This window comes from Brassica rapa, chromosome A05 (genome assembly GCF_000309985.2).
Source record: "Brassica rapa cultivar Chiifu-401-42 chromosome A05, CAAS_Brap_v3.01, whole genome shotgun sequence".
NCBI classification, from domain to species: Eukaryota; Viridiplantae; Streptophyta; class Magnoliopsida; order Brassicales; family Brassicaceae; genus Brassica; species Brassica rapa.
This window is the reverse complement of record NC_024799.2, coordinates 12529388-12546636: the sequence shown is the minus strand read 5'-3', so window position 1 is coordinate 12546636 and position 17249 is coordinate 12529388. Positions and strand designations below refer to the sequence as shown.

The 17249-nt window shown below is 33.7% G+C and overlaps 1 protein-coding gene across 1 annotated transcript; it reads left to right on the top strand.

Annotated features, from left to right (window-relative positions):
* The first annotated feature begins 12068 nt into the window (after positions 1–12068).
* LOC103849552 (pre-rRNA-processing protein TSR1 homolog) lies at positions 12069–17246 on the top strand. Its single transcript, XM_033291483.1, is given in 21 exon segments — positions 12069–12617; positions 12687–12763; positions 12857–12934; positions 13009–13140; positions 13214–13264; positions 13352–13480; positions 13558–13680; positions 13795–13872; positions 13962–14054; positions 14132–14257; positions 14771–14854; positions 14940–15038; positions 15100–15285; positions 15407–15482; positions 15620–15723; positions 15814–16082; positions 16165–16251; positions 16340–16567; positions 16679–16757; positions 16851–16895; positions 16898–17246. Coding segments are annotated over 21 exon segments (2388 nt in total). The 5' UTR covers positions 12069–12526; the 3' UTR covers positions 17051–17246.
* The last annotated feature ends 3 nt before the right edge of the window (positions 17247–17249 follow it).

The following is a 17249-nucleotide window of genomic DNA, read 5'->3' as shown; positions in this document are numbered from 1 at the left end:
CGGATACAAGCTCTTGTCTCGTGATAAGAATGTCCTGAGATCTCCAAGCCCTCGTATCAGAAACTGTTCTATTCCCTTCTCCACTAGACCACTCGCTGACTTCACAATAAGAGAAAGAAGACCCTTCACCATGTCGAGTCTCATTTCAGAGTCCAAGAACTGAATCCCAGGATTTACAATACCTTGTAAATCCAAACTCCAGTTTCCATCCTTTCTTTTGGCTCAATTAAGAGCTTAAATATCTTTCTCCTTTTTACAACCTAATAACCAGTAATGCCAAGTCGCGATCTTTCTCTTAATCATTTCAAGAATCAGATTGTTCTTGTTGAAATCGAATCCAGTGACTTAAATCTTGACCTTTTTTTATTGTAAATTTCACCTCTGAAGAAATCAATTAACGGTTTAAAGTGGAAGAAGGAGCTGATGATCTTGGTGAATTGCAGAACTTGGTTCAAAATTCACAGCAAACGAATAAAAAAGGACAAATTTTTTTAGCTAGATTCTCCAATCCACCACAATTGCCACCATCAACCACGCTGCCAGTGACAGAATCGAACAGCTTGGAAACGACGTTGCCATTCTCCGATGAGTTGAGGCATCTGGTTTAGGTTGGGACAAATCGGGTTTTTGGTCGGGTTGAGTTGTTTTTTGGTTTGGTTCAAGTGTTTCAAATCTGGTTTGAATTGCAAACCGTTAAATCAGTGTAGAATTTTGGTCTATGTGGGTTTGTGTTTCGATCTTCTGAATTGGGGAGTAATAGGTTGAATAACTTTAAATATGTGGAATTAAGACGAGGTCGAAAGTTCGTGGGTAACTGTTACTATACGATACTTTTGGTGGGGAAATAAGTCGTTTACCCGTACTTTTTATTACATACTTATTTTTACTCCATTTAAAAAAAAAATGATGTTGGGTTGGAAATGCCCTAATAACAAAGAGAAGCGTGTACAATAAAGAACAAAGAGAAGAAAACGTTAGGCCAAGGATAAAAGAAAGAAAAAAAATTATAAAAGAAACTATTAGAAGAAGAGTTGAGCATATTTTCTGTTTAAGAAAAGCTACAAAGGAAATAGTTAATAAAAATCATTATTATAAATTTTTGGTTATGGGGCAAAAAGCCCAAATTTCTTCTTTTTTTTTTAACAACAATGATACTCGAATACTAAAACAAAAGCAGCGTACATGTGTTAAACATTCAAAGGCATAATCTTCCTACCTCTATTGGGCCAAATAGTAGCTTTATAACAAGTTATCACTGGAGTGATGACAAAAAAAAAGAAAAAACAAGTTATGTATTCTACCAAAGAGAATAGTTGCAGAGAAGTTGACAAATAACATAAGAAGTTTAAATACTTGCAAAAAAAAAAAAAAAAAAAAAAGAGCGGCCAGAGTAAAGCATTCTTCTTGTTAAACTGCAAGTAACAGCGCTCTGTCTGAATGTTTGATTCCTCTTGGGATCGACTAGATCCAGCTTTGCTCGTAACCGTCTTCCAGGTATCTACGCCTTGATTCGCCATGATTTGGATTGAATCGATCTGAGAGATAAAAGAGCGGCCAAGTACAAACGCAGAGTGGCTAGGTTTTTAAAGCCCAAACTAGATTTTGACCCGCGCTTCAAAAGCGCGGGTTTTTTTGATTAATAATATTATTTGATATAAATTATTATTTTGGTTTTGATGTTTTGAAGTATATTATTAAGTTATAAAGTGTTATTACATCGAAAAAGTAAAAGAATTTTAGTTTAAAATTATATAATTTATCAAATAGTTTATTTTAAATTTTATATGTGTATTCTTATGTTACAACGTCATTGTTGCATTTTGTGTGTATTTTGTAAGAGTCATATTTGTTGAGTTGATGAGATAAAAAATTTACTTGACAGATTTTAGGCTAATCTAATAGTATATATATTGTAGAATTTTTAATAGTTTTAGCAATTTTTTCATACCCGAACCAAACCTATAGTCTCAAAAGTAAATCAGGTGATTCATATAAATCTAGTCTAAATTTTGTTAAAACCTTATATATAAAAAATCTGATAAAAGTCGGTAAAAACGTAAAAACTATCATTAACCCGCTATCCAATATTGGTTGACCTGATAAAATCCCATATAAATTGGATGATATTTTTTCAAAACTCAATTCAAACTTTTGAATCAAGCTTTGAAGCACGGGGTTAATAATTTTTCAAAAGAGAAAAATCTTGTTTAACTTAGGTATTCCAAACCTAGTGAAGAGTTTATACTAATCTCAATGTGTTTAGTATATAATATATGATTGAATAACCCGCGGAAACCTGCAAGCTTGAAACTCAAATAATATAATTATTAATTCTGGACCTAATTATATTTGTAAATTTATTTTGTTATTTAAATTGAATTACAAAAGTGGACTTGTATTTGAGCATCTTTTATACTAAACATTATTTGTTGCCCAAACAAAAAATACTAATCATTATTTTGGATTTTAGTAACTGTTCTTCATAAGTAAAAATCAAGTCAACTTATTTTTTTATAAAAAAAAGAGAGAATATGGAGCAATAGTTTCTATAGTATTTGTATTTTTTAATTTTTCATAATATAATTTAAGTGGTTGTATCAGAATTATAGTAAAAATTCAATTAAATAAGTTGGCCGGAGGATAATTTTTAACTAACTTCATATGCATTTTTTCAAATTTGTTCAGTACTTATAAGTTAATATCGTTTTTTATGAACTGAAAATAATATAATATACTACTCAGTTTGATCGGTTCTATAGTAAAACATGATTTTGTGATAATTATTTATCATACTTCATTAACTCATTTTTTTAAAATACATGTATTACTTACAAGACTATTTTAATTTAAATGGCATGTATTATTTAATGGTGACATGCACCATACCATTCGTTTTATATAGATATGAATTTAAGAATTAAAATAAACATTATATAATATATATATATGGTCACATACATAATATATTAGTCTATGGACCCACGAATTTATATATTATTGCATCAACAAAATATTGGTTAGTAAATCGTATATGAGATATTAATAACTAAATGGAGAAATTTATAATTAAGGGGTGAGATTTATAGAAGGTAATATAGTAGTTGCCATAAATATAGGAGTGGCACACTTATGATATCTAAAGAAAATCAGAGAAATTTATGAAAATATATTGTTAGGAGAAATTTAAGTAGGACCATGAAATTATTAACTCTTAGGAAATAGTCCAAACAACCTTGTATAAGTAGATTTTTTTAAGACTGCTTCCTTTTTAATAGAATAGATTTCTAAAACTCAAAACATTTTTTTCCAAAACGCTGATAGACGCCACCAAAAAAGATCCACCACATCCTCCTAGTGGGAATAGAAGGTGGTATGACCCATTTTACAAGTTAAGTGAAAATGCAAGATCATACTAGCTTAAGATCCGCGCCTTGCACATGATAAACATTATATATAAAAATTATTTTATATATTATATATTTATAAATATATATTGAATAATTAAAAAGTTATTATCTACTACTTATATAATTAAATTGGTGCGAACATATAAATAAATTTTAAAAATCAAAAAATATTTTTTCTATTTGATATAATATATAATTAAATTTAAATGACAGTAAGATATATATGGTATATTTTAATGTTAATATTTATTAGATGATGCTTTTTGCTCATATTTTTTTATCATTTAAATCTGTTATAGCAAAAAGTGTAAATTAGTGATAACAAAATTTTTACTGTGGGATTAATGGTTTAAGTAATTTATAATATTTTAAAAAATTAAGTTGTCAATATTTTTTCAAATTTTTTATCAAAAAAATGTTCAAAGTAAATTTCAAAATTAAGATATTTATGTATTTTTATATGGCATATAGTTTAATTTAAAATGATACATATATTTATATATATTTTATTTTTGATACTTACTAAATGAGACTTTCAAGTTATATTATTTTTTAATTATTTGTATCATGTCATAACAAAAGTTTTAAATCATAGATCACAAAATTTGAATGTAAACTTTTAACAGTTTTAGTAATTTATACTCATTTTTAAAAATTCAAAATATAATATATAAATAATGTTTTAATTTTTATTATATGGTTACTATGATTGTTTAATTTATTTTAATAGCTTAAAATTAAATAAATATAATTATAATACACACTTATTTTTATCAAATTTTTATTATTCAAAATTATTAATTGTTATATATACTTTAGCTACATTAGGCAATTCCATAATCTTATTTAAGGAAATAATGAAGCACATTAATAATGTATTTATTGTGGTTTAATAAAAAGTTTATTATATATTTAGATGGACCAACCTATTTCTCTAAAGATTCTCAGAATTATTCTAGTGATGACATGTGGCTACAAAAAAATATTGCAATGCTTCTCAAATAATATATAGGGGATTGATATGAGACTTTTTCTTGGGTTCACCTCCTAGGGTGAACCTTTAGGTTCACCAACCAATAGAAAGTTGTCATTTTAGATCTAGTATCTTTTAATTAAGGAAACAAAATAACTTGCCAAATTATATTAGGCTTTTAAAATAAAAAAAAGATTAAATAAATAAAAATAACAATAGTTCTGAAAAAGATTATTTTAAAAAAAAAATTTTTTTTAAGATTTAGAGTTTAGTGTTTAAGATTTATAATTTAGAATTTATCCAAATGTCTAGTGTTTTTCTAAGGGTTTAGGGTTTACCTAAGGGTTTAGGGTTTACCCAAGGGTTTAGGGTTTTCCCAAGGGTTTAGGGTTTAGGATTAGAATTTAGGGTTTAGTGTTTTGTTGACAACATGTTTAGTGTTTTTCCGAGGGTTTAGGGTTTACCCAAGGATTTAGGGTTTACCCAAGGGTTTAGGGTTTAGGATTTAAGTTTAGGATTTAGTATTAGAGTTTAGGGTTTAGTATTAGAATTTAGGGTTTAGTGTTTTGTTGACAATATTTTTTTTTTTGAATTCGTTTTTTATATATTATTTTTATTTATTTTTAAATTTTATTTTGAAAAGATAATATAATTTGCCAAATTATTTGGTTTCCTTAATTAAAAGATACTAGATCTAAAATGACAATTTTCTATTGGTTGGTGAACCCAAGAATGACTCTTGATATGAAACCTGGTAGGATTGTTTTTGAATCTCATGACTAGGTATAGCTGAAAGCAGATCTCCATTTGAAATTTTGGTTTAAATTTTACAATTATTTTCATGAGATATATATATAGGTCGAATCCACGAACATCCAAACTCGAAAGTATTTTCTTGTCTGTCTAAAAAAACTCAAAAATCCCTTTATTTATCATCTGAAAGATTTTGATATTAGCTTTATTAATGCATTCCATTGTGCCTGTATTAGATATATGTCTTAGCTATTGTTACAGTGGTTTATTTTTGTGTTGCATTATGTATTGAAAGTTGATGTTTAATATAAATTATCGTTTTGCTATCAGCCTTTTTTTTTGGTCATCAACTATCACCTATACAATATATTTTTTTATTGAGTTTAAAAATGAATTATCAAATAAACAAGAACAATTCTTTTTTTGATAAAATATACAAGAACAATTCTTTTTAAGAAAATATAACGTTGATATACATATCAAACTATATGCATATATTCAACTTTAATCAAAATGAGATAAAACCGAGAGAGGAGAATCACTTGGGTGAATATATTGGTATATATATTTGAGAAAATCAAGCTATTTTTAAATTCGAGATATCGCTGAAGAAGATTGGTAAACTATGTATAATTGTTAGGGTGATTTTGCTCTATATTCATAAGACGATAAAAATGAAGAATATAACCATACTACAGTAACAAGTATTTGACGGAACATTTTAACCACGTACTTGACCATATTCTCCTTACAGATGTGTGCGCGTGAAAATTATAATATCCAAATGACGAAATAGACTATACTATATATGTTAAATAAATAGTATATAACACTCAACTCATGATGATAACCTATTACAAACAAAATATAATTGTTTTACTAACTGCCAAAGGCAGAAAAAACGGAAGAGGAGAAAGAGGGAGGAGGAAGCAGAGCCGGCTTAGGGCATGGGGCAAGGGGGCATGGGCTCCAGGGTCCAAATATTTTTTAACAAAAATAGTATGAAAGAGGGGTCTAATTTTTTCAAAAATAATTAAAGATAAGGGCCCAAAATTTTTAAATTGTCCATATATACATATAAAAAAAACCTAAATTTTTTTTTGCCCAGGGCCCACTAATATCTTGAGCCAGGCCTGGGAAGAAGGAGAGAGGAAGAGGATGAAGAAACGGAGGAAGAGGAGGGAGAGGAGAAAGGATGGAAGAGGAGACAGTACGGAGGAATGAGCGAGGAGAAAGAAGAATGTTATAATACACTATATTTTCGACCAAAAAAAATACACTATATTATGTTTATAAATGGAATCAATAGTATATTAGAATGCTTAAAATTTATTATAAATGATTATAATAGTCGATGGAAAAGAAAAATCAGAGTAATTATATATCCATTTAAATTGTATGAAACTGTTGTAAAAATCAAGTGTTAATTATAAATCTTCACAAACCATTTTTTCAAAATAAAAATACAGATTTATCATAAATATATAAATTTTGTTACAAATATGGACTATTCTATATAAATAGTATAGAATATAACATCCTTCTTATTAAAAGAAATTTACACATTTTGGAGAGAAAAATTATGTCCGTTTGAAAAGATTTAAAATATGGCATATGTACAAAAAATATATATGTTTTTTCTATTATTAATATTTAACTAAATATAATTAAATGAAACCCCACACATCAAATAAAATCAAAGGGGAAAGAAGAAAAGAGAAAAAGGAAAAATAAAAAACAAAATAAATAAAGCTTTGTGATTGGTGAGGGACAAACAATGTAATATTACACAAAATATACAAAATAATGTAGCCATGTTGTTGCTATGTGCATTCACTTAGTTTTCATCCTAATAATGGACATGAATCATGATCCCAAATTTCCCTAATTGTTAAGAAAGATTAATTGATAGATCTATCGAATCCGAAAACTAAAAATTGATTTTTATTTTTCTGAGATATAGAATCAATACATAAGGATTCAACCGTTCCGTTGTGAAATGTCACAAAAATCAAAATGAATAACAAAATAACTCCTGAGTAATCTACATCTTTTAAAGCAAAATGTCCATTGTCTTCTTATGAAAACAATATACATTGGTGTTGGATGATTAAAAAATTTATGTTAATTAGTTTTTGGAGATGAGAAAACTCATTCTCTGTAATGAAACAAGGGTAGCATAAAGTGTAAGGAACAGTTGGTGTGATGTTTTTTTGCTCATTTAGCTTGATATCTTTTTGGTTTTAGAAACGACTTTGTATTTTTTCGTATAATCTCTTACAATGTGTACAATCTCTATACATAACGGTTGGTATAATCATTATAATTATTTGAAGGAACATTATGCTATTGTCTTTTGTTTTACACTATTTTATAAACTGCTATTTTTGAATCTTAACCCAAACAAATAAAAGTAACATATACAGTGACCACCATATAATATCATTGTCTAATGCATTATTTCTTTCTTTTTAGTTTGCTTTTACTATGAATCCTAGACTTTTCAAATTTATCAATTCTTTGAATCTTCTATCACTAGATAGTAACGCGATTTATTATGAGGCACTATGGTTTTGAGCAGATTCATATGGTGATCTTTTCCTTTGTTCATATGTCTATTCACTTGAAAACCTAATATTGTTCTTAAAGGCATTAGAAACAACTCTTTGTGAATAACTAAATATGAATTTGTAGATTCTGATGTACCTATCAATTAATTTAACAACCCTGATTTCTGTTTCTTATTTTTATGTAGAAATGTTGCTAAAGGAATAGCATATTTGTAATCCATATGTGCTGGTGTCCAAGAGACAAATATAATTGATGAGAGATACACTATCCACAAAGATTGAATACATGATATTTTCTTTGGGTGACGGGCACCTAAACAGATATTCAAATACTTGAAAATTATGATCAAGATTCGAGGACGAATCTTCTCCAACCCTAAGAGAATGATGCAGAGAATATTTGGATATATTCCAAATATTATTATTATTATTTATTAATAGGATAATTACTTTTATTGTTTTAATGGTTTTCTAATATTAAATTAGATTAGGGTTTTCTAAGATTAGTGATTTATTATAAGATAGCATTTACGCCTAAAGTTGTATTCAGTTTTATGATGATTTAATAAGAAAGAGATTTTATACGAGCTTTATAGCACGGGAAAGAGTATTTCCAAACGCTAAAGATGTTTCTATAAACCACTGAGAAAAGTATACTCAATCTTAAGAGCTTTTGATTAAGCACTGCGAAGAGTATTTACTAAACTTAGAATTTTCTAAGTTTAATTACTTTTATTATTTGGATATTTGGATATATTCCAAATATTATTATTATTTATTAATAGGATAATTACTTTTATTGTTTTAATGGTTTTCTAATATTAAATTAGATTAGGGTTTTCTAAGATTAGTGATTTATTATAAGATAGCATTTACGCCTAAAGTTGTATTCAGTTTTATGATGATTTAATAAGAAAGAGATTTTATACAAGCTTTATAGCACGGGAAAGAGTATTTCCAAACGCTAAAGATGTTTCTATAAACCACTGAGAAGAGTATACTCGATTTTAAGAGCTTTTGATTAAGCACTGCGAAGAGTATTCACTAAACTTAGAAGTTTCTGCTACATCACTTTTCTAAAGACAAAAATCGAAAATTAAATTTCAGATAGAAAGCACAGGAGGCGTAAGGGCATGATTAACCCCGGTCTCTTAGCCGGGGTTCTTAACTCATGATTTGACATTTTTTTTTATTTTTTTTTTACACTTTTTGGCTAAAAAACAGTCTTATATCTTTTATTTAAGAGACGGTTCTTAGATTTTCTTAGTTAAAATCAAAGAAAAACTACGTCTCTTAGCCGAAGCTATAAAAACTCCAATTAAGAGACACAAAGCTCTTAAAAAAACATAATGGCGATAACATCTCTACAAATTACGACCCATTTCCCATCTCTGAGATTTCTTCCAACCGGATAGCCACACACTTTAAATCTCTTCACCATCCTCACCACCGATATCAAATCAACAGAGGATACTCAACCGGATTCAGAAACTAAATAGAGACCAAAGACTCCGACAAATTCGATTCCCATCTCTCAATAGATCTGACTCATATACCAAAGTGTGAAATGGAAGAAAGCAGAGCTGAGAAACTCTATGAAAGAGTCAGTCGAGTCTGCATCAAAAATCTCGGGACTTTATTTCCCACTGGGAGTGCAAAGGATCCGGTTTCAGGTGGTTTTGAAAGTGGAGTTAGGTTTTATACCTACCTTACACTGAACGGCTTAACGGAAGGATTGCGGTGTTAGAGCTTGTGATGTTTCTTCAGGTCTATTTCACAGTAGTTATTTCTGCTATGTTTTTTAACAGCGAGAAGGAAAAGATTGGTGTCTGACATTATAGTGAATAATAAACAATGACTCAGTTTCAAAAAGCTAAACATATAACTCTTCCTGCTTTTTCTTAAGTTCTTGAATTCTGGGATTTTTTATAATGTCACCTTGTTGTTCACCTAATAAAAGATGGGTGTTTGTGGACATGGCCAACGGAAAGTACCGTGGTTACTGCTCGATAGACACCATCACACCGAAGCGGGTGACCATCAGCGACTCGTACGTTGAACTCCTTTGTCGGTGAGACCTGGAGATTCAATCGATTAGCAACCTTCTCACTGATAAAATTGTGGGTTGATCCACTATCTATCAATGCCACGAGATTCTGGCCACTGATCTTCATTGGTGTTCTTAGTGTTTGTGGTGTATCCCAGCCGGTGAGAGCTTGTAGCGTTATTTCTGCTTCGTCGGTTTCAGAGGTTTCCTCGTCCTCGTCGGTTTCATCTTCCGCCGCAACCATAAGAAGTAGCTGAGATTTTTGACATTTATGCCCCGGTGTGTACCTCTCATCGCAGCTAAAGCAGATTCCGAGACTTCGTTTCCGCTTGAGTTCCTCCCAAATCAACCGCTTAGGTTTTGATGTCTGGTCCTCGTTGGCTGTTGAGTTGTTGTTTGCATTGGGTGGTGGTGGCGGTGCCTGAGAACTGTGAAAGTTCCTGTTGTTGGTTGGAGTATAGCGTCGGTTGCGCTGGAGCTGTTCATCACACATCCGTGCGAGTTCCACCGTTGCTTTCAACCTTTTCGGTTGAAACATCTTGATGTTGTCGGATATGGAATATCTAAGTCAACCGATGTATGTCCCAATAAGCGCCTTCTGTGTCTAGCCTGACACCTTGTTCTGGAGCTTTTCGAACTCTCGGTGATACTCTCTCAAGGTACCGGTTTGTTGAAACTTGGAGAGAGCCCCATCAAAGTCTTCAGCAGCAGTTGGTCCAAATCGGGCCCAAAGTTCTTCCTCGAATAGACACCGAGACTCCATCTTCATCGAGGGCTTTTGAAGTAGCCTGCCACCATTCATTTGCTTCATCCTCGAGGTGATACGAAGCAAAGCTGACTCTTTGCTCTAGTGGCATCTCTTGGTAAGCGAAGTAGCCTTGCTCACCCATCTTCTTCTCGAAACATTCATTTGCTTCATCCTCGAGGTGATACGAAGCAAAGCTGACTCTTTGCTCTAGTGGCATCTCTTGGTAAGCGAAGTATTGTTTCGCCTTGCTCACCCATGATGTTGGATCTTCTTCTCGAAACTTGGGAAATTCCATTTTCACATGCCGGCGGTTAGGTTCGTTGTGAAAAAGATTAGGAGTTTCTCCTCTCTGAGCGGAGGCAGAGAGTGATGGTATCTCCGATCGTCTGACCCCTCCAGCCGCACTCGTTCCCTCTTCATGATGACCCGCCATCGTCTCTGTTGGAACTCCTCCCTTCGGTGCAATGGACCCCTCTTCACGAAGACTTGACACTGCATCAGTCAGCATCCTCTTGAAAGAGTCTTCCATGCCACGAAACTTTGCAGCCATCTCTTCAATCGACTTTCACGTTGATCTTGGCAACCTCATCTTGTACCATTCCGATACTTGTTTCCAGGTCTGTCAATCTCTCTTTGTTGCTTGCCATAACCCTAATATAGCTTCAGGTTACAGCAAAAAGTTGCTCTGATACCAAATGTTGGTCCCAGTCAAAGCAATAAAAGAAAACTTAAGAACACTTTGTTTTTGGGTAGAAAAGACTACCTCTTTTTGGTTTTTCCATTAGCTTAAATAAAGAAAGAAACAACTAACGTGGAGTTCAACTCCTACAAACTTGGAAATGGGAAATGTGGAAGAGGTGGTTCCTAAACATAAGGATGACCAATTCTCTTCTTATTGTGCTTAAGATAATTAGACAAAATACTGAAATAAAATGTTGGAGTGGTTTACTCCAAATACTTTCGATTGGGAATCTTGGTACGTGATGACATCCTCCGGTTTGGTTCTGGTCCATGACCAGCTTCAATTATAGCTGCATCACGCAGCTCCAGCTTGTCTTCTTGGATCTTGGCCGTTGGAGTTTCTTCTTTTCTTTTTCAGGTTTTAGCTTTCAGGGTTCTGGTGAGATGCTGCTGTCCAGGTTCGTCTTTTGCTGACAACACATTACACATGACGTATCCCTCCCTACTCCGGTGGATTAGGGCTGCGCCGATGACGAACCAGCTGTCTTGCGATGTGGCTGTCGGGATCAAGGTTCTGCTCTGGCGTGTGGTCTTCTCCGGCCGTTTCGTGTCAGTTTGTACTACTCGGTTAGGACAGAACCGGTAAATCCGGTTTGGGATTATGCTTGTACCGGTTTTTCCTTTATCATTAATAAAATTAATTCTTTTTAAAAAAAAAATTAGATAACGATTTTTGTAGCTTCGTTTTCGAAACTATAATTTTATGCGAAAGATTACAAAAATGACTTTTTGATATTGTCTTCCCTTGTGGACATGGTGATTTGATTCCCGTTTAACAAGTTTCACAAATCTATGGAAAGACTAATAGAGTTTACAGATTACTGGGATTTTTTTCCAGCAATTCAACAACAAATCTGAGACCTGCCTTTTTTTTGTTCTTAAGCTAACACAAATTCATTGGATTTGTGTATTTGCCATTGTCAAGAAAAATCTCACTTTTAATAAAATAAACGCAAAAATATATCCCCATTTTTTATTCATTTGTGAAACACCACAAAATCTTACAATAATTCAGAAGGACATAAAATGTAAGATTTCATTTGCTTGGGCAGAGATGTTGACTCATTTAGTTCCATATCATAGGTTAAGCTCTTTTGAAAGACAAATGTCCAATGGGTTAGTGTAATCCTCAATGGGTTTCATGTAATCCCTTTTTGGGCCAAAAAGAGGACCCGATAACAAAAACCCTGAGGAACAAGAAACAGAAGATTTTATTATTTATTATTAGGGTTTAAACGTTAAACAGAAGTTACAGAACACTCTCCTCCTCCTCTCGTTGCAGTCACCATGGGGCGCTCTGGAGTTCAAGTCAATAAGGCTCACAAGACTCGTGTCTCCTCTAAGTCTTCTCGCAATCTCCACAAAACCTCCCTCCAAGGTAATCCCCTCAACGATTTGATCTCTTTCGATCTTCACATAACTAAAAAAAATATTGCAATTGAATCAGATAGAGGCCGGATTGGTAAACCGGAGGGTAACCATGTTAAAGGCGCTAAAGCTGCTCGTCTTCAGCGTGCCAAGATGGTAATGATTCTCCTTCCTACATTTTTTTTTAATTAATCTGCGACTCTTGCAACACAATGAATCTTGTTTAGCTCTCTCTCTCTGTCTCTTTAGGTTAGAGAGCAGAAAAGAGCAGCGGTTTTGAAGGAGAAGAGGGAATCAGGAGGCTTATCCAGTGCTCCTCGAGTTATCGTGAGTTTGTTGGAACTTTTGTAGTCAGAAAGTTACAGCCCTTGCAGTTTTAAAAACTCTGTTTTTGGCGATAGGTCTTGTTTCCTCTCTCTGCTTCCGTGGATTTGAATTCACTTGGTGAAGATGTTTTAAAGCTGTTATCTACTGATGGTGATGTCACTTCTTCTTCAACAGTTGCATCATCTGAGCATAAGCTACGAACAACAGTATGTCCATTCCCTTAAGAGCAACAGATTGGTTATTTATACATATTTTAAGTAGAATACATACGTATCTTAGGTGTTGAAGGCGCCTCATGGGGATCTTCTGACATGCATGGAAATGGCCAAGGCATGTTGATTTTCAATTTTAGTGAGCAGAGTTTGTCATAGTTAGTTGCTAAACTGAATTATTATTTCTTACTGGTGGTATATATAGGTTGCTGATCTGATCGCTTTTGTTGCATCTGCAAACGAGGATATCTCTAGCTTGATAGATTCATTCGGAAGTCAGTGTCTTTCTGTGCTTAGATCAATTGGTCTGCCAAGTACCGCTGTGTTGATACGTGTATGTTCTCTTTGCTTCTGTTGGTCTCCCATCTCTCAAACTTTGCTTGAAATTTAGCTCGTGTTGCTTGATTGCAGGACTTACCCAGTGAGTTGAAAAAGAAAAATAAGCTGAAAAAGATGTGTGCCTCTCGGCTTGCTTCTGAATTTCCTAAGGATTGTAATTTTGATCCAGCAGACACCACAGATGAGTTGCATCAGGTGAATTACTCAGAGACTCTTATGTCATTTTACTGAGTGGTCTTCAATAGATTTTATGTCTATAATTAGCCAAGTTTAAATGATGCAAATCCATACTTTTTGGTGTGCTCGCAGTTCATGGGATTATTGAAGGCACAAAGGCTTTCTGTACCTCACTGGCGGAAGCAACGACCTTATGTTATGGCTCAGAAGGTGCTTGTTTTATGCTGTTATTCATAACATCTAATTTAGCTGTGAGTAAAAAAGTAAAATATCTGCATACTTTTGAATGGTGCATCTAGGTTGGGATGCTGGTGGATGATACAACCCCAGGAAAGTGCACTCTACTTCTCTCCGGTTACTTGCGTGCTCGTAAACTATCAGTAAATCAGCTGGTAATCAGGCAATTCTACTCTCTCTGTAATGCCTTATGCTATATAACCATATCTGAGAACTGTTTTCTTTACAATAGGTCCATGTTACTGGCGTTGGTGATTTTCAGCTCTCAAAAGTTGAAGTCCTGAAGGACCCATTTCCATTATTAAATGAAAGGAGAAAACAGAATTCCATGGAATTGGATGATTCACATGATGAAGAGGTATCTGATATTTTCATCAACCATCGATAATCTCTTAGTCTTTTACCTTAAAGAACACATATTGCTGAATGCTAGAACAGCCTATATATAACAGGAATTGTCTGTCATGATAAATGTATAATGATTGAACGTATAATACTCCTCCTGAGAGCACCATTAACCCTGGGTGCTTAAAGGTTGCTTAGCATTTTTTAATTAAAAAAAAAGGAAAGAGAAGAAGAAAAAGAAGGAATGCTTAATTAAACATCACAAACAGTTATTGCTTGCACTATTCGCGGATCCACGGACACGTAGTGGCCCGCGATTGGTATTTTTTTTTTTTTTTAATTTCTTTTTTCACACAAACAAAAAATTAAAAAGTTTTTTAAGCACCCCAATTAAGCAACTTGAGGGTTAATGGTGCTCTGAAGCTCTTAAAGTTGTTTTCTTAATAAGAAGTGAAGTGTTTATTGTGCTTTTATTGTGCCTTCATCTCTTTGTCAGTTCACTTCGTTCTGTTTTGGGATTGATCAGGTATTGAGGTCTCTGGTTCCTGATCCCATGAAACAAGAGCCTTTAGTAACTGAAAACACTCCAGATCCATTAGAAGGGGAACAGGTAAGTCTGATTAGTAATTTAACAGATGAAGGGGCCATTTGCTTGTCTTGTTATCTGTTGTGGAAATTCACTTGTTATTGTGTAGACATGGCCAACTGAGGCAGAGATGGCTGAGGCTGACAGAAATCAGAAACAGGGAAAGCCAAAGAAGAGGAGTTTGCCACGAGGGACTTCAGAATATCAGGTTTCTTGATGATCTTTTTTTCGCTATTCCTGTCTCTGGTGTTCTTATTTTTGGTTCACAGGCTGCTTGGATTATTGATGAGATAGATGAAGAGGATTCTGATAATGGTGATTCCTATGACGATCGTATGGTGTTGGATAGAGGAGAGGATCACTATTCCAATCAAGACCAAGATTTTGAGGATGATAAAGAAACACTGTACGTGCAGGATATGGATAATGAAACTCATAATGACTCGGAGATGATGGTAAAAGCTTTCTCTCCATTTACGTAGCGACTTACAAACACTATTTGTAGCTTCAATACATTTTTTTTTGTTATGAATGCGTATCTTGATTAAGTTATAACCCAATCTGCTGATTGTTCAGGACGATGAAACCTTGACAAGAGAACAATATGAGGATCAAATCAAGAAAATCAAAGAGGCACATGCTGAGGATGAGGGTTGGTGCTTTGTTCTTACTTTTGTAGAGTTATTTTCTACATTAGAGTGTCAAGTGCTCTTGATTTTGTCTTCCTTGTATTTTTCTTATTAAGATTACATCAAAGTGAATTAAGACTTTCAATTGTTGTGTCCTCAGAATTTCCAGATGAGGTGGAGACTCCCATTGATCAGCCTGCAAGAAAACGTTTTGCAAAGTACAGGGGTCTCAAATCCTTCAGAACCTCCCCGTGGGATCCAAATGTAGTAAACACTGATCTTGATCTGAAGCTCATTATGTTCCTTCTACTGGAAACTGATACTGATTTTTATTATTTGTTGGCAAAAATGCAGGAGTCTCTACCTCAGGACTATGCCAGAATCTTTGCTTTTGATAACGTCGCTAGGACTCAAAAGCTTGTGCTCAAGCAAGCCCTGAAGATGGAAGAAGAAGAAGAAGAAAGCAGAGATGATTGTGTACCAACTGGGTCATATGTACGGCTGCATATTAAGGAAGTGCCTCTTGTTGCTGCCTCTAAACTATCCTCCATTGTTAGCACGAAACCCATTATAGCATTTGGGCTTTTGCAACATGAATCCAAGATGTCGGTTCTGCGCTTTAGGTAACTCACGATCTTACTGTTTATATTTTTCTGTTGATGAGACCTTGTTTGCCCAGCTAACTTCTCTAACTATGCTCCACAGCTTAAAGAAGTATGATGGTTACGAAGATCCTATTAAAACAAAAGAGGAGCTAATGTTCCATGTTGGTTTCCGTCAGTTCGTTGCAAGGTTGGTAAAATTTGTTCATGTTTCATTTACTGCAATAGCTTTTCTTGTTTGCAATCTCTTATAACAATGGTCGGTGAAAATTTTCCAGGCCAGTATTTTCAACCGACAATATCAGTTTAGACAAACAAGTGATGGAGAGGTTTCTGCATCCAGGCCGTTTCTCATTGGCTTCAGTATACGGCCCAATATCCTTCCCATCCCTTCCTTTGGTTGTTCTGAAGATTTCTGACGCTGATGCTCCTGCTTTTGCTGCCTTTGGTTCCTTGAAAAGCATTGAACCCAGCAAAATAGTTTTAAAGAAGATAATATTAACTGGGTAATCTTACTTATTACCTTTCTCTTACCAAGTACAGTCGCATATTTCTAGTCTGCATACATGCTTAAGCTCTGTAATTCTAACCAAGCTTTGAATGTGGCTTGGGTTCAGGTATCCTCAGAGAGTATCAAAAATGAAAGCATCAGTAAGATATATGTTCCATAAACCTGAAGACGTTAGATGGTTTAAGGTAAGAAGTCAAAAGTAATTAAATCGATGTGTTACTTATTATAAGAGTGAGGGCTCAAAGCTGGGGATGAAACAACGTATTTCTTGTCTGCAGCCTGTAGAAGTGTGGACAAAATGTGGACGGGTTGAGTTTGTCTTTTTCTAGAATCTTTGCTTATTCATGTGGACTTTGCCACAGGGGCAATGAAATGCATATTCAATGGAGTGGTTCAGCAACATGACGTTGTGTGCATGAACTTATACAAGCGTGCTTATCCCAAATGGCCCGAGCGTATGTACCCGCAGCTTCTGTGATTCTAATTAATAGATATGAAGTTGTTGATGTTGTCAAGTTTCTTTGAATTCAAATTCTTACTTTTGATAACTTTATGGACCTGGTTTTGTGAAGTCCTCCGGTTTTGTCATGTATGTGTTAAATATAAGGAGGCAGTAGAAAAGCTAAGTGACCCAGTTAAAACTTACTTCACAGACATAACACAGCTTGAAGCTCTTT